This window comes from Hippocampus zosterae, chromosome 11 (genome assembly GCF_025434085.1).
Source record: "Hippocampus zosterae strain Florida chromosome 11, ASM2543408v3, whole genome shotgun sequence".
Lineage (NCBI taxonomy): Eukaryota > Metazoa > Chordata > Actinopteri > Syngnathiformes > Syngnathidae > Hippocampus > Hippocampus zosterae.
The window spans coordinates 8,551,433-8,569,002 of record NC_067461.1 but is presented as its reverse complement, the minus strand read 5'-3'; the positions used below and the strand labels follow the sequence as shown (position 1 = coordinate 8,569,002).

Below are 17,570 nucleotides of genomic sequence, written 5' to 3'. Positions count from 1 at the left end.
AGAAATACACAGGGCCAACCAAAGTGAAAAAGGTGTCAGATCTGCCCAAGTAACAAAGATCGCAAAGTCAGCAATAGGTGTGGGAAATGCAATGTACCTGTGTGCAATGATCACTGCCAGAAAGGCAAAACAGGCAATGCATACATACATACAGACAGACAGACAGACAGACACACACACACAAAATGGATGTTCACATTTTTCTATTGCTGTTCTGGGTAATTTTTATTTTTCAAAAATGTTAAAAAATTAAAAATAAAGATATTTCAAACATGAAATCATTCCTGTATGGTCCTAAATATATTACAGTGCACTCCGCTTAATAGAACACCATTGGGCCGAAGCGCTTCTGTTCTACTAAGCGGGGTTTCTATTAACCGGAGACACTTATTAGGTACACCTTCAGACACGTCGACGACCAAGTAATGCACGCAGAAAAACCCCTGCTGACGAGTTAGAAGAGATATTTCGACTGTGGACGTCCATATCTTTAATCAAACAACAAAACAACAACTTTAATCAACTTCAGTCAAACATCTCAAATCACGAGAAAAATTTCGTTACTTTTGTCTGGAAACAGGAGTCCGTAATTTTGCGGTTGACTTCCCTCTCAATGCGCTGGATAAGAGGGAAGTCCTGGAAACCGCGGGCGTCCCTTCTGAGAATCCGGCAATGCATCGTATCGTCTGAGTATGTCCTTCTTATCCGCAGGTGATAGCCCTCGTCTCTTGAATGAAGTTGAAGCCATTGTGACGTGCGTGTGTCTATGTGTGGAGTGACGCGTGCTACCCGTTACTGTATACGGCTAGAACTACCGCGTTTTCTCGCGATAGTGGTACAGTATCGCGATAGCTACACTTCGTCTCTCTCTCGTCTCTTAAATGAAGTTGAAGCCATTGTGACGTGCGTGTGTCTATGTGTGGAGTGACGCGTGCTACCTGTTACTGTATACGGCTAGAACTACCGCGTTTTCTCGCGATTGTGGTACAGTATCGCGATAGCTACACTTCGAAAACCACTAGTTTACAATGTTCATTGCTTACGGCCTGTTCTACTAAGCGGAGATCTGTTCTACTAAGCGGAGTATCTTTATAGGAAATTGCATTAGGCAAATCGGTTCCAGAGCCTTTTGCTCTATTAAGCGGATTACTCTATTAACCGGTGTTCTATTAAGCGGAGTGCACTGTACTAAATTTTATACAAGTGATTATTCTTAACCAAAATGACAAAAATGTCATTAAAAAAGCATTAATTTTATTATGGGTCATTTTTCACCCACCTATGGAAGAGTGTAGGGGCCAGTCACTCATGCATCTAAGGGTTAAGGGGGTCATAATATTACTGACATGACAAGGACAGACATTGTCATTGTCCTTCAACATCACTCTTTCATGAGAGCAGATATCACGCTGAGGGTGTCCCTTGAGCAATAAGATGGGACATCAAATTAAACAACTCAGTTGTTAATTTTTTTTAATTAGGTGTAAATTACCCTCGCTTCCTTTTGATTCCTGAAATAGATGGGCAGCAACTGATCATAAGAAAACTTGATTACACAGGCAGAACCAACTCATCGCATAGCAACCCCGATGGGATGGTGTCTTATCTTGATTAAAATTATGACTGATTATCATCTCAGCACGCGGATAATATTTTCAAGTTTTCCAAATTCAGCGAGACATCAGGGGGGAAAGGGGTTCTCCCAGACATGCTCGATTTGTTAAACCTGATGCAAGCTTAAGGATGCCATTAACTTCCCCTCCATTCACAAGGTTATAGATTGTACTGTAGCCAACTAAATGCACCACAAAGTGTAGTCGACAGCACTTCAGGTGAGGCTAACAGGACGCGTTAGGGTGAAGCCACATATAACAAGCCCTGAGGAAATCACTTGTTGACTTATATAGTCATTTCTAATCAAACAATTGAGAGCATCGTTGTCAAATGGTTGGCACGTCTGCCTCAGAATTTAGAACTTCTGAGGTTCGATCCCTGGCCTTCCAGTGTTGAGTTTGTATGCTTCCTCCCATTAAAAAAAAAATACAAAAAAAAAAAAACAACAACAACAACAGGCATGTTATTTTCATTGAGGACGCTCAAATTGTCCAGGGATGTGATGTTAATGGTCTCTATGTGTCCTGTATTGGCTGGTGACCAGTCCAGGGTTGAACCTGTCCATAGCCCAGTCAGTCAGGGTTAGGTAGTAGCTCAATCTAATGAGGATAAGGGCTTGAAAAAATAAATAAATCGAGGGATAATTAGAATATGACGTCAAAATAATTTACATAACAGGAATCAGGACGTCTACTGACATTATCCATGCTCGTGTGAAAAACTCACTGTACTTAGAATGACTTCAGTATTTTGCTGCCCCCTAATGGCGAATAGAGTCAACAAAAGTGGAGAGAATGCACATAGGTCCCATAAAAAAACCAAAACAAAACAAAAAAACATTATACGTTTGAAAATAATTGGTGAAAACAAATTAATGCACTTTGGAGTCCCCCCATGGTTTCCCTTTCCCCACATTATAGCAAAAACGACAGCAGTTAGCTAGCTATTCTAACAACCAGAAGATGCCCAAACCCAATTCCGAAGGTGGGACGTTGTGTTTGAACCTCAGTAAAAACACAACACAAGGATTTGCAAATCACATTCAGCTTTTTTGAAACGTGTTGCGGCCATAAAATTCTACAATAATTACTTGCTAAAACCGAATAACGTTTATCAATTTGAACATTAAATATCCTGTCTTTGTACTAAAGTAAATGTTGGTTGAAGATGTTTTGAAAATAATTGTCTTCCGTTTTTATTTAAGTTCAACACAAAGTCCTAACTCTATTGGAATTGCGCTTGAATCTTTCCTTCGTATGATTAGCTTTCATGGACACAGAGTGTCTCGTTGTTGGTTGTGAGTATTCGCACATCACCCAGAGAATAGGAGATAGGAGCCTCTCATTGTTGGTGTGAAGTGCGTGGTGAGAAGGACCAGAAAGGGAAAAGAAGGCGGAGGGAATAAAAAGAAGATTGGCATAACAGCCAGAAATTCTGTAACCACCGGACAAGCGAGGAGATAGCGTGGCACCTTATATTTCTTACCCGTTGCATGTTGGCACCCGGCACTTGTCTTGAAACACCATCTTAACTCATACACATCAGTCTTGATTCTCGAGCTAGCCATACACTAAGAGCAGCAAGAACACACTCATTACTGAAATCAAACATTCATTCATTCATTCATCTTCCGAGCCGCTTGATCCTCACTAGGGTCGCGGGGGGTGCTGGAGCCTATCCCAGCTGTCTTCGGGCAGTAGGCGGGGGACACCCTGAATCGGTTGCCAGCCAATCACAGGGCCACAGAGACGAACAACCATCCGCGCTCACACTCACACCTAGGGACAATTTAGAGTGTTCAATCAGCCTGCCACGCATATTTTTGGAATGTGGGAGGAAACCGGAGCACCCGGAGAAAACCCACGCAGGCCCGGGGAGAACATGCAAACTCCACACAGGGAAGCCGGAGCTGGAATCGAACCCGGTACCTCTGCACTGTGAAGCCAACGTGCTAACCACTGGACTACCGGGCCGCCCTTGAAATCAAACATTTAAGTGCAATTTGTATTTTGGATGCAAGTGATTTGGTCAGACAGAAAGTAGTCAGTTGTCAGTGTTTATTTTCTGGGACTTGTGAATATAAAATTCCTGGCAAATGCGTGAACGAGAATGGTTCATGTCCACATGCTCCTAAACCGTAAAGCACAACAACAAGGAATATGTAAATGCAGACTTGCAATCGAGATTACATGGCAAGGTCTGATATGTTGTGGCATTTGTGCATTTCAATTCAGCATTGTTGAACATGATTAAACTTTTGAAACATGAACCAGATAGGACATATCTGGTCATAAAGGCACATCTATATCTCCATTATTGCAACAGCGAATGGGGATCCAATAAACAATTCACTATATACTTTTAAAAACTATAAATCTTTTTCTCAAATATAATGCATTGGAACTCTCTCTGAAGTTTATATCAACTATTCAGCATGTAAAAAAACAGAACAGCATTTGTGTACACATTGTATTGCGAGTGGCGATTTGAGGTTACAATACGGTAAACATTGAAGACACTGGCATGGCATGCACTTTTGCAGCGTGTGTATATTGCTTTGACAATATAAAGCCAAGTCGAATTAATATTGAAGGGACATGAAATACGATTGCTTCAGTCATTGCCACCACACAGCTTGAGAAGGAGCTTCTTGTAGTCTCCTGATGTGTCGCCCTGTTAAAAGATGGAGAGATGTTTGAATCCAACACGGTTGCTTTGCCTTTCATTTATCCACATGGTTGCCTAGTTAATTAGCCAATCAAGCTCAGCACGAATACTTACGGAGATGTCCGTGTACAGAGACTTGCCATAGTTTTTCACATATTGCTGGCGGATATCCAGCATGTCGACCTCGGAACGGGACACCATGATTCGGATGAGAGTGGTGTCCTTAGTACCAGCCCCCTAAGCACGCACACACAAAATGAGAATGAGTGAAATAGTCGATTTTCCTTGTATGTGTATTACGTACAGACTAGTCGACTAGTTGAATTTACTACTTCGCGATTACGGTTAAAGTGTGACGTCAATCAGTTTTTTTGGGGCGTAGGGAGGCAGCAAAGTCGCTTGCAGCCAATAAGTCTGCTGAAAATATACGATTCTACGGAAAAAATAGCCAAGACATCATCGACTACTCGACATTAGCGGCGACTTAAATAACTCTTAAGTCATGCAACCCTAAATGCGTACACGGGCATTCAGAATGAGTCTCACCTTCATGGCCTTGTAAAGCCGCTCAGCAAAGTAGGCTGGTGTATTCTTAATACACTTCACTGGAATAGAAAACATTCACACTTAACACGAAATACAGTACTTTTAATAGCAACAGGATATTCATCATGACAAGTTGAAAATGCGACACTCTTAAAATTATGTATATCGTACAAAACTGGAATATCATGCAACATGCACACTGCAGAGCGCACAAGAAAATCTATTTGTGAAAACTGCAAAATGGCAGTGGACTGAGTGGAATGAAACACTTTTAATTGGTTACAGTACCATAACTCTGATTGTAGCAAAAACAAAAGAAGAAAAAAAAGGTGGCCATTAATCATGTGGAAAATGCTTGACTCTTTTCGTTTTTTTTGGGGTTTTTTTCCCTTACCCACAGCCAACATGCCGCTCTCCAAGTCTCCTGACATCTCCCTGCTGATGCTCTTCTCGATATCCCTGCCGCACATCTTCTGGTACTCCAGAAAAACTGCACGCAACACAAAAACACATTGAGACAAAGTGATGTTGTTTTAATGTTAAAATTGATGAACATGATATGACTTAATTTTAGTGGCTACCTGTTGCGAGATGGCTTTTGCTCCTGGCACATAAGATGGCATTAAATTTGGACTCGTCCGTCCCCAGCTTGTTCTCTCCAGCTGCATACAGAGCCTAGGAAGAGAGCAGCAAACGTATTGACATAAATGATGATAAATAGACCGAATATGCATTTGTGTAATTAAGACTATACCTGAGCATCTTGCTTGGCCAGTGAGAGGTCGACATTTGGTCTTTCATCACGATTACCCTGGAGGGAATGTGGAAAAGGAAAATACTCGATGAGGTCTCCCTGCAGTTGCAGACAAATACTTCCATAGGTTTTGTTCTTGTACCTGCGCGAGGGAGATCAGGAGCCTACGGAAGTGTCCTGAGGTGTCACTGCTGATGGCATCCTCCATAGACTTCTTGTATTCTAAAGTGAGGTGAGAACGTGAACCACATGAGCGCCCGATTGTGGAGTATTTGCATGTCAGCCCACAACCGAAATGTTCCTTGAAAATATGTCTGTTTTACTCGTCCTTGTGCAAGCCACTTCAAATCCATCAAAAAATATAATTACAGCAGAAAAAAATGTTGCCACATTTGATCATTTTTGGGAGTGTCTGATTTTGGAATTTCCACTGGAGCAGAGGACAAAGTTAATCATTTTTCAAGGAAGTATACCTCCATTTTCTGCTCTTCTGAACTCGCATAAAACTAGACGCTGACTTATCAATCAGAAACTTATAACGGCCATTAGTAGTGAACCTACTGACTCAAAGCGCCTCACCTGTTTTGTAAATACGGGTTATCTCCTTGATTTCAGCATTGGAACGAGACGAGAGGATTTCTATCAGACAGGCTTCGTCGGTTCCAGCGCCCTGAGGGGATCACATGGCACATTACAATCGCATCCTGCAGCTTTGTCGTTGCACAATCTTTCAGTCTTATCATGAATCACTATTCAGATCGACATATTAAATAGATTCTGTGCGTGGGCAGAGCCTTTGGTGCAAATGTTTACCTTAATGGCACTATGGATCTCAGAGGCGTCAAACTGAGCCGGGCTCTTCAATGTGGCCATGACCAGCTTCCTAAAGTCGCCCGACAGTTCAGAGTGGAGGTCCTTAATCAGATCCTGAAAATAGATCTCGGCTTGTAATAACTGAAAACCTTTTTTCTCAATTACTTGAGCTATGAAAAACAAACAACAATGAGCTCTTGAGTGTTTGTCCTGCGGCCCACTTTCCATTTTGCTGGCGGCACCTGTCGTCTGCTTGTCAGCGCAGGCTAAGCTACGCTTCATTCTCGATATGGAGAACGCCGTTTAAACGCCGAGACTATTTTAACAACTGTGAAATTTCTCATTATAGAACCGGGCAACCGTGTGTGAGCCCACTAAGGGAGAGAGTTAAGAATACGCATGGACGGCGGGGATGGTTTACCTTTCCAAAGGAGGTTTTGTAGGCACGGAGCAAAGGAACACGCTGCTTGTTGGAACGACTCCCCAGCAAGTCGATGATGGCCTGTTCATCAGTTCCTGCACACATATAAAGTGCCAACTGGTCCTTGAAATCACATTCCCGGTATGAATGAATAAACAAACACCTTTTCCTCTAAAACACAAAGTGCGTCTATAAAAGAATAGCACTCCCTTTATATTGTTTGTAAAAGTGGGGGACAGCCTGGAAATCTTATGCCAGTCAGAGTCAGTAAAAGAGTGTGATAAGATGTGGGACGATGCCTGTGTGTAAGGGAATTGTAGACAGGAATGCAAATTTTAGACACTTAGGGGCTTTATTTTTGTAGACAGCACACATGCACTCTGCGTATTTTGTTTCCCGAGTTGTGTTAAATGCACACATGATAGAATATCAGATCGAGGCTCCTTTTCGCTTTTCAATTTCTACGCAAAAAAACTGGAGATGTCTCGTTTAGTAAATGGAGCCCGCATCGCTGCCTTGTAGCGAGCGAAGAAGGGACGGACGGCCTTTCCACACATGAATGTCTGTAGGCAGCGTCAACTGCTTTCAACAAAAGAGGGCTTATAATCCCAGTGTCGTTTATAAACAGGTGGCATCCCAATTCTGTTATGACACTGTTTGCATAGTCAAATACCAGGAAAATTACTGCGCGTGAGTTTGACCGGGACAAAGCAGGCCCACTGATCCAGGAGAAACAAGACTGGAAATGAAAAATTGTCAGTTGCTCACCAAAGCCCTTCATGGCCTTCCTCAGGACCTCCACATCCTTGAGAGGGTCTGCTCCAGGAAAGTCCTTGATTGTCCCTCTGAACCCTTTCTGCAATCACACAAATCCACCAAAAATGTATCCAATTTGACGGTAAACTGTCTTTCAACTCAATTGGTTCTTACTTTAACAGGCGGGGCCATTGGCATGGCTCCGCCTCCATAAGCTTGCATCGATGGATTTGGAGAAGGGACCTTCGGGTACCCTGGCATAGGTGCAGGTGCTGCTCCGTATCCGGTAGGGTTGGGAGATGGTGCACGAGGGTACCCGGGCATCGGCTGGCCTGGGTAGCCCATCGCCGGGCCTTGAGGCATGGCTCCTCCTGGCTGCGGGTACAGGCCATATGACTGTTGGTTAGGGAAAGGTGCACCGTACCCGCCAGGCGGGTAGTCCCCGGGGGCGTGGGCGTACATGGAGGGGTTTGGCAAAAAACACCCTACTCCTTGGCACATCTGGCTGGCCTGTAATTTGGAAACATGGGCATTTCGTAATACGGGCAAACTTCCACCTTTCTAGAGTGCATTGAATTATGTTTTGATGATACACAACGCTATTTAAAACATGAAAATGCTTTGTGACACAAGTATCTAAAGAAAGTGTGGCGATGCTATGTAGTGAAATGGAAATTCTGACATCACAAATGATACAAATGGGACAAAGAGTGAGAAAAGAGAAAGGATGGCACAAAACGGGCAAGTTTGAGACGCATGCCAGCTTTAATGTCTTAAACTGTTTTTCTTCTCATGCAAGGAAGCAAGAAAGATAAGCTGACTGATGGAAAAGCAAGGCTAAGTTGTGCGTCGTTTTTTTTTAAGGGTAATGACTTCAAGAACTGACTTACCATCCAGTGAAAAGACGACATAACCCAGTTATGGATGTGACATTCATTCTAACTGCAATACTCAACGCAACAATCTTGATCATGTCCCATTATTACATACATTGCAAAATAATTTTCAAGATGTAGGAGCATTTTTTCATAAAGTCAACCTACCATGCCCGCATTGTATCCTGGGTTGGTGAGGTTGTCCACACCTATGGAGGGATATCCGCCAGCAGGCCCGCCTCCCCAGCTGCCTGCGGCGCAAAACAAACAGTCAACTGTTACCCACGTTGCATTGGCTTCAAAATGACTAACAGTTAAGAATTTTTCGAATGGGACAATGAATGGAGGAATGACTCCTCTTGCTGAAACTTTCCGACTTGTCAACAGGTCAGTGAGAGTGCTGAACTTAGGAAAGGGAGCACTGTATAAGTGAAAACAGGGGGAGCAAAAGAGGACAGTGCTACTTGTGTCTCTTAGAAACAGCAGAGCAGTTTGTTTGATTTGGAAATGGGAAAAAAAATTCTGCCAGGCTACTTTAAAAAAAAAAAAGTTCCTAATGCTTGGCTTACCTGGTGGAGGTGCTGGTGGGTATCCTCCGGCCTGGGGTGGAAAACCTCCGGCCTGGGGTGGAAAACCTCCGGCCTGGGGTGGGTAACCTCCTGCTTGGGGTGGGTAACCGCCCGCCTGCGGTGGGTAGCCGCCCGCTTGGGGCGGGTAACCGCCTGCCTGAGGTGGGTAGCCGCCAGGTTGTGGTGGGTATCCGCCAGCCTGAGGAGGGTAGGTGCCAGGCTGAGGAGGGTAAGCCCCTGCTTGAGGTGGGTAAGCACCAGGTTGTGGTGGGTATCCACCAGCTTGAGGAGGGTAGCCAGGGTAACTCATGGCTTCTAAGACAAAAGAGAAAACAGGAAACACATTAAAGGGATATAATATTATACTGTATAATGTTCTTCATGTTTCGGGTATCTAGTCAATATTTCAGTTTATACATTTCAATGCTACAAACCGAATTCCAATGAAGTTGGCACATACATAAAAACAGAATGCTTTGCTAATCATGTTCAACTTTTATTAACTGAATACATGACAAATACAAGATAAATAAATGTTCAAACTGCTAAACTTGATTGTTTTTTTTTTTTTTTAGCAAATAATCATTAACTTTGAATTTTATGGCTGCAACACATTTCAAAAAAGCTGGTACAGTGTCATGTTTACCCCTGTCTTGCATCACTTTTTATTTTATCAACATCCACCAAATGTTTGGAAAATGAGGACACCAATTGTTTGAGGTCTGTAGGTGGAATTCCTGCTCATTTTTGCTTGATGTATAGTGTCTGTTGTTCAACAGTCGGGGGTCTCTGTTGTCGTATTTTACGATTTATAATACGGCACAGATTTTCAATTGGAGACATGTTTGGACTGCAGGCAAGCTAGTCGAGTTTCCACACTCTTTTGCTTCACATCTCACAGGTCCTTAGTTTGTTACCTGCTCGCTGCTGTTGGTAGCTACTCGCGTTAGCTGCTACTGCTACCTGCAGGTTGTCTACTTTACATATTATCACTTATTAAGGTAGAGTGTCTTGGTGTTTTTACAGTAAGTCCTCATCATTTAAGAGTGGTTTGATTTAATATTTTTAGATGATGGTTCCTTCTACACTTTTAAGTCAGTCAAGAATGTTAGAATAACACTTCAGAGATAGCCCGTGCAGTTAAATCAGTTTATTATGGAGGCAGTTTACTCTGCAATGGATTTCCTCATTGGGAAAAATTGTTTCCAAATGTGAATAAATTGGGGGTCGGGCAGCATCATGGAACAGAGACTTCCGTGTTTGCACTATACAGTATTGCAACTCCACCAGTTCCCAGACCAAATATTGGAAAGGAACACAAAAACCAAAAGCTCACTAACTCAACCTGCCTCAGATACACTTTAAAAAATGTGTAAATATGCTTTTCTTCGAAGACCAGAAGGCTATAATTCCTTCTCAAACAAAAGGTGTGCAAGGTGGATTTTTTTCAGAAATTTTATTTCTGAAGAAAATCAGGTTCTAGGTTGCTTAAACCTAGAACCTCTTAACAGCGAGTAAGTTCTAACCACTAGACCAACATGGTCCCATTTCAAATATATATATATATATATATATATATATATATATATATAAACACTAGCTTCTATATCATAAAAAGAGATTTCATTAGAAGTAATTCACACAACAGATAAAGTAGTATAAATTCATTGACAACTCATGACCAAACTTCCCAAAAATATACCGGTAGTTCAATTTCCTCTTTAAAGCTTCTCCAAAGGTAGGAATCGAAATGCCAAATACACTATGAGCAAGACAGAATTAGGGGAGGGAACATTATTCTCCTATAGGCATTTTGTATCATTCTCTCATTTTATATCATGGGAGATTATTGGAGGGTTTCATTTTATGTATTTACCTTCCTTGAAAAATACACAACTTAACCCTTTCAGGGACAACGGTTACGACAGTGGAGAGCTGTTTTCAGGTTACAGGGTGCAATGAAAGGGTTAAACTCATGTACCAGTAAATGGTATGCTTGTTCTATGTATGACCCCAGTGGATTTATGGGCACCGCTCAAGTCTTTTTTTTTTAATTTAAACATGTTTAGAAAACACGTTGGAAGTCAATTTAAATGTATATGAGCCTTAATGAAAAGTACCTTTGTGAAATAGACCGTTGTAACCATTGAGAAAAAAAGACACTTTCCCAAACTCTTTCTAACAGGAAGCTGTTACAAATCATAGATACTTGACAGATCATAACACCATCATAGCGCATAAAAAACGGCGGCGCCGATAAACCGTAACAAAGTACAACGTGTACCGTCCTGATTTGATCTTCCCATTTTCGATGAGCGAGTCAACAAAGAGACAAAGGCTGTTAAAGACACAGCAGCTACAAAGACCAACAATTTACTGTACTGTACTGTATTGCACTGTAGCTTAGCTTTGCTGAGGTTTATCTGACTTCAAGCTTGGACGAGCCAGTCCAACTGTGTCTCGCGCTAAAACAAATCACTATAATGTGGCCTAATTATATCCTAACTGCATAATTGTGCCCAGACTCGGTTTCGTCGTACAATGTTTAAGTCGAGCTAAAGATAAACATGCAGGGGCCGACCGAGGTAGCAAGGGAGGGGCAAAAAAAGAAAGACAAAAAGGAAGGTTACACCACGAAACGCTTCCCAAAATAGTCGCTATGTCTCCACAGATAACTTGTCTAGAAGCATTTCAAAGCCATTGTCCTTAAAAGAAGCGTACTTACGGGGAATTGGTAACTTACTTGGGCCTGTTCAACTTTTTCCTGGTGTAAGCGGGCTGCTGTATAACGACGTCTGAGACTTTCCGTGGGTGGGTCACTCAAGAGATTCCATCTTGAAGGGAGGACCCGCCCACCGATGACACACTTGTCACACTTGTGCTGCCTGTCACGGTGCTGTCAAAACATGACAACGCCAAATAAAGTAAACGACGCATTTTTTCCACTCATATGTAAATGACAACGTGACTGATGCAAAGTACGACCCGGAGTTGTGCATCATGTTCCATGACGTGATTTTTTTTTTTTTTACACGGATGCTATGTATATTCTCTGACCACATTCGCCCATTTAAAATAACCCAGATTTCGAAACGACTCAAACTAAATTTGCTTACGCCATAAAAGACGAACATTGTTTATTTATATAGATTAAAAAAATATACGTCTCAAAATTTTAAAAAGTACTCTTTTTAGTGGTTAACGTACTGTATATGGTTCTATGATAATGTTTCGTGGTATCTGGTGCAAAAATAAAATATTATTACTATACTGTACTTCAATGATTATTAAATACGCCACATGAGGGAGCCGTTTTGAAGGCTTTCACGTCTGATGGTCTTGCCTGTCCTGCCATCTGCAGGCTGATTCATTGGGTGGGAAGTAAATGAAGTCAATTTTAAGTCAACAAGCTACCTCATTTCGTTTAATCCATCGAAATTTTGAGGTGTATTCTGACGTAAAGCTTGAAAAAAACGTCACTGGTAATAGTCATGAAATCTAACTTGGAAGACCATCACACTATTGCTTCTGTCACTTCTTTAAAAAAAACACAAGTACATACATTTGGTGTTAATGCTCGCTGGCTAGTGTGATAAATTAATTTAGTGGTGCTAGAGGGTTCTAGGAACAAATTTGGCCGACAAGGGATTTGGGTTCAAACAACGTTCATGAATATTCACAAGTACAAGCGCTGATTGGCCAGCGTCCTCATGACTCCCCGCCGTCCTCATGTAATATTCAAAGCAGCTCTCTCAGCCCCGCTGCAATAAAGGGCGATAGCGGACCATGGGGAGCAGGGGGAAACTTTTTATACTGACATATTAGCGCTATGACTTTTGACTAAGACTTAACTGGGGCCAGGCTCCGGGCGTGAGGAGCGTACAAGGGCTCTTTTTTTTTCGGAATCAAAAAGGACCACTCGACATCTCGCCCCGAGGAAAAAATCCACCAAGAAACGAGTTCCATTGAAAGTATTAGCGGTGGCAAATCGAGTTCAGCCCTTTGGATTGAAGATGAGCTTATTGTCTGCCATAGACACGAGTGCCTCCGTGTACCAGCCTGCGCAACTCCTCAACTGGGTCTATCTCTCCTTGCAAGACCCCCACCACCAGACCAGCGCCTTTGACGCCTTCAGACCCGAGCCCAACTCTTCCCACCCGGATCTCAACTTCAGCAAGAGTCCCGCCTCGGCCGACTTGAGCTCTTCCCTCAACTCCAACTATCTCAACAACTTCTTTCAACTGCAGCGCAATGAGGTGACATTTGTGTGTAACAGTCTTTTTTTTTTGGGGGGGGGGGGGGTGAGTGTGTTTCAAGTAACCCAGCTGGAGGCATGCCTGTGCAGGGAATGTTTTGTGCACGGACAGCCCGGACTATTCTGGTAGGATACACCCGCTGTGATTATTTTATATGGACCATGACTTCAGCAACCCTTATGGGGGTGTTGTTATGAAGTTTTAGCAACATTATACAACTACAAGTAGAATTTCTATTATAACTCAGTCATCCTCATGCTAGAAAGTCCATCCCGAAAATGACCTATAGCCTTTTGACTCTTGATATGTAGCCTGTAAAATGATGATTTTGCAATGCATACTTCAGATTTTGTCCATGTGTGTGTGACGAGGTTAAGGAAAGTCAGGGGTGTGGAATCAAAAGGTCATACTAAAATTCATGCAAAAATGATACAAAGATGTCTCAAGTAAGTCCAAGTTTCAAACAGGAAACAGATTTCAATGAATTTGGTCCCACTAAGACTGCGACGCAACTCAAACCTGTTACTGTTACAAATAACACAAAGAACTGAGACTTGGCCCGAAGTGACTTGCATGAGGCTAAATGAATTTGGACTAGTTTTAGACATAGACAGGTCACCTGAGCAGTCCACCCTCGTCTTTTTTTTTTTTTTACCTCTTCAAATAGACACGGCCATGCAAACAAAATCAACACATGTTTGCATATTGTCTATTTTTGAAGCGCTGTGTAATTTTAGGGACAAACATGCTGTTAATGTATGCCGAGCGCAAACCTGATACTACAAACTGTGCACACTGCAAACACAGCGCTTCATCTAAGGCAGTGCACTCCCTGCTTATATGCCTAGTGTGTTTATAACACTGCAGTTTTAACACTCAAAGTCGATGTGCTCGTGTTCTTTATTAGGGTAATAGCCATCGACGTCACTTAACATGAAACAGTCCTCTGAAGAATGGGTGTGCACACAATGCATTACACGCAATTGTGTAATGCAATTCAAGCCACATGAGAATAATGTGTTTCAAAGTGAGAGAGCGTGCATACGGGCTGGAAACAGTTTAGGGGCACCGGGGATTTTGCAACTTTCTATGCCGACAATGCCAAGCTAAATAAACCACGGCAGAGATTTGATGATGAGATGAGTAATGCAGTTGTTTTCAAGACACGAAAGTGCAAAAGTCAAGTATCGCCATGGTGTCGATACATTTTTTTTTCCTCACCAAAAAAAGCTAAGTTCTAATTGAAAATGACATATCTTTATGCAATATATCGTGACAGTCTTTCGATTTTTGTTCCCAAGGTACATTAACCCTAACCTCTCGTTGTTTCCTTTGTAACTTCCTGCAGTTTTATGCTAGCTCAGGTCACCCCAGCAGGCAGAACAGCTCGGGTTTTAAAACAACAGAGCGTGATTGCCCCCTGATGTGCCGACACCACAATCCTAAATCTGGGAAAACGAAGGCTTCTCTTGCTTGGTTGCGCAGGACATCGTTTCCTAGCTTTTGTAGCACCCGATGTACACATCCATCACCCCAAAAAAAACTTTAAATGAAACTGTGCGAGATGTGCTCAACTCTTTCACTTCATGCTGACTCACCTCACAGTTTCACCCCAATCTTTGTATGAAATCACTCTGCTTTGGTCTGCCAGCTGGAGAGAGAAAACCAAAGAATGAAGTGTTGCGTTTTCTCAAAGTAGCACCACAACAACTGCACTAAGTGAATGCACAAACAAGAGTGTGTGTGCACGTGGCAACGCATAACGCAGTAACACCCGGCCGGGGTTGAAAGGCATGGCATATGGAAAACCTGAGAATGGACAGGACTGTGATGCTTGATTTACAGTGACAAGATGTAATAAATGAACACAGCCTTAAAGCTGGATCTGGTTCGAGAGTCCACGGCAAACAGACTGTAGATATATAGATCTGGCATGGAAGCGCAGACAGGTTGCCAAGTTTTAGGTTTCTGTGCAATGCAACATTAAACAGCAACATTATTTCCCAGACACTGGGCCGGATCCCAAAAAATGCTTAACCCTCTGTGATGAGGATGAATTTATCTGTGGATCTCATCAAGCTCACTCACTGGGGCCTTCACTCTCATGTGGCTTTGCAAGTATTTGTCATTGCAGCAGTTAAAGGATTAATCATTTCATGCCAGATGTCGAGTTTGTTGGTAAAACCGTGGACATTTGTCCAAGCATTCATTATTTTGTCATTTTGTTACATTTCATCAAAGTCCAACGTGTTATGGTATAAGTCCAACCCGAACGATTTCTGGCTAAGTTTTGAGCAAATCCGAAAGTTTCAAAAAGCAGTCAAATGATTACATCTGTCTTAAGTTTCAAAGGAATCTTTTTGGTTCGAGATTGAAGACAGTCCTAGACCTCTCGTCCGACTTTTAAACAGGCCCGCAATTTTCCCCATTTAGTCTCAAGATGGTCCCGTTGCAACTCCAGTATATGAGCAACTGGCTTGAACCGAGGCCCAACTCTGCTTGTTTCTGGGCTTCATGCAGTAACTTGAGGTCCGTGCCAACCTTAGACAACCTGCGTTACGTGACTAAGGAGATCACATGAACGTTGACTTGTCCAAAGATTATTTACCACTTGGTGAAAATGACTTTCTGAAGACATGACCAAGATGACTGACTCGAAGTTCACTTGAAAAATGTACAGAAGACTTGCTTGAGACATGGATGAAGGATGAAGATAATTGAGGGCAATAGACCAAATGTTTGGTCTATTGGACATTAACCAAAATTACTGTATTTTCCGCACTATAAGGCAAACCTAAAAGCATTCGATTTTCACAAAAGCCTATTGTGCTCCCTATAATCCAATCTACTTTATACATGGATCAATATTCAGATTTCTTGGATGTAGTACTTTAAATGATCTGTGAAGTGCTTTGTTATAGCTGCAGCGGTTGGGAAAGTGCTGTATAAATAATTCTGTATTGTATTGTATTCCCTTTAGCATAGCTCCATCTAGTGGATACATAATGCAACTACAGCCACTATTGTAGCTTATAGTCGAGGCGCCTTATAACGCGGTGTACCCTCTATATGAAAGCAGTTTTAAAATAAGCCATTCATTGAAGGTGCACCTTACACGCCGAAGTGCCTTATAGTGCAGAAAATACGGTAATCAAGATTTTTCCCACACTGGACTCAATTGAAGACTGGCTTGAAACTCGGTCTTACCCAATACGGAAATGACGTTACAATGGATCCATCTGTAATCGCGACTGACGTTCATAAGATAAAAGAGTATGAGCTTTATGTAATAACAAATTGTATTTGTAACTTTAGTCATCAACTGTCGTTTCAAATTTCCCAAGTTCCCTGATGTGCTTTGGGTCATAAGTGGCAAGGGGCGAGTCGAGGACAGTTTTGGAAGAGTGACGTTCGCATGATCCAAAGGGCTTTTCTTTTGAACAGAGGAAGGGAAATGAAGCTCAGTGGGCCGCTTTCGTCCCGCTATTAATATTCAGACGGCATTTTCAGTGTCGCAGCTGGTTCAGCGGCATGCTTCTCTGCATTCTGCGACAACACAAACTGACCGCCGCTTGTTTACCGCCAGCAGCTTCTGGTGACATTGCTGATGTTCTGCAAGGCTGGCGAAGGAACATGCCTTCCATCTTGTTTACAATGACTCATCCTCTGTAAAGTCCTGTTCTTCTCCTCAGCGAACCTGCTTCGTACTTTTCCAACTCGTGAGCACAGCTGGAACTCTCACCAGATGTTCTGAATTTAATGAGAGAAAATATCTGCGGTCTTTTGGAGAGAACACAAGGAAAGGAAATTGCTTATTAAACACAGAGTTTTGAAACATGCAAGAGACAAATACCTTGCTTTTTTTGTATGATGTTGTATGCACTCCATAGTACTTAACGTTGAGGGTCATATTAAGCCTATACTATCCTTAATCTTCATGACTTTGCTGGCTTTTTCACTCTTGGTCCCTTTTTAGCTGGACAAACTAAGTCAAAATGATTATTTCGTATTTTCCGTGTTTTTATGAACATGTCAGAACTGACCTCAGACGGCAGTGTCACTTGTGTTGACTTCAGCTCAGTGAAAAGGTTGCTTAACCTGTGAAATGCGAACGAAAGAGCCTTTCACCTTTCGTAAAATGGACCAGAAAGTGCAATGAACTTGCAATCAAAACACAAAACAAAAAATCTCTCTTTCCTGTTTTACTTCTTCTTATTATTATCTATTTTGCTACATACATACAGTTGGTCCGAACCAGTTGATGGGTGTGTAAAATCACAGTACACGCACAGTTTTGTA

The 17,570-nt window shown here is 42.2% G+C and overlaps 2 protein-coding genes across 4 annotated transcripts in view; one reads left to right on the top strand and one right to left on the bottom strand.

Moving 5' to 3' along the window:
• Positions 1–3,657: 3,657 nt before the first annotated feature.
• On the bottom strand, positions 3,658–11,927 carry LOC127610186 (annexin A11-like). Of its 3 annotated transcripts, none has more exons than XM_052080012.1 (15): positions 11,759–11,927; positions 9,016–9,330; positions 8,615–8,697; positions 7,746–8,081; positions 7,584–7,671; positions 6,816–6,910; positions 6,395–6,508; positions 6,161–6,251; positions 5,724–5,803; positions 5,582–5,638; positions 5,409–5,502; positions 5,222–5,317; positions 4,828–4,886; positions 4,396–4,518; positions 3,658–4,287 (listed from the first exon to the last, which is right to left on the bottom strand). In XM_052080012.1, exons 2-15 carry the CDS (start codon positions 9,323–9,325, stop codon positions 4,228–4,230), a joined length of 1,686 nt encoding a protein of 561 aa, XP_051935972.1. In that variant the 5' UTR covers positions 9,326–9,330; positions 11,759–11,927; the 3' UTR covers positions 3,658–4,227. The 3 variants fall into 3 exon arrangements, with proteins under 3 accessions (XP_051935972.1, XP_051935974.1, XP_051935973.1); XM_052080014.1 differs by having other exon boundaries at positions 7,746–7,946; positions 11,759–11,911; XM_052080013.1 differs by having other exon boundaries at positions 11,741–11,894.
• An 834-nt stretch (positions 11,928–12,761) lies between these two features.
• Positions 12,762–17,570, top strand: part of zcchc24 (zinc finger, CCHC domain containing 24) — a 36,978-nt gene continuing 32,169 nt past the window's right edge. The window contains exon 1 of the mRNA XM_052080042.1: positions 12,762–13,271. Within this exon, the coding sequence (XP_051936002.1) occupies positions 13,029–13,271 (243 nt within the window). The 5' untranslated portion in view covers positions 12,762–13,028. The remainder of the gene's footprint in view (positions 13,272–17,570) is intronic.

Coding starts and splice junctions, on each gene's coding strand:
- LOC127610186 (XM_052080012.1), bottom strand. CDS start 9,325: ATGAGTTACCCTGGCTACCCTCCTCAAGCTGGTGGATACCCACCACAA. Junction 6,509..6,815: donor ACAAAACCTCCTTTGGAAAG/GTAAACCATCCC, acceptor ATCTATTTTCAG/GATCTGATTAAGGACCTCCA. Junction 5,639..5,723: donor TCCTGATCTCCCTCGCGCAG/GTACAAGAACAA, acceptor CATTCCCTCCAG/GGTAATCGTGATGAAAGACC.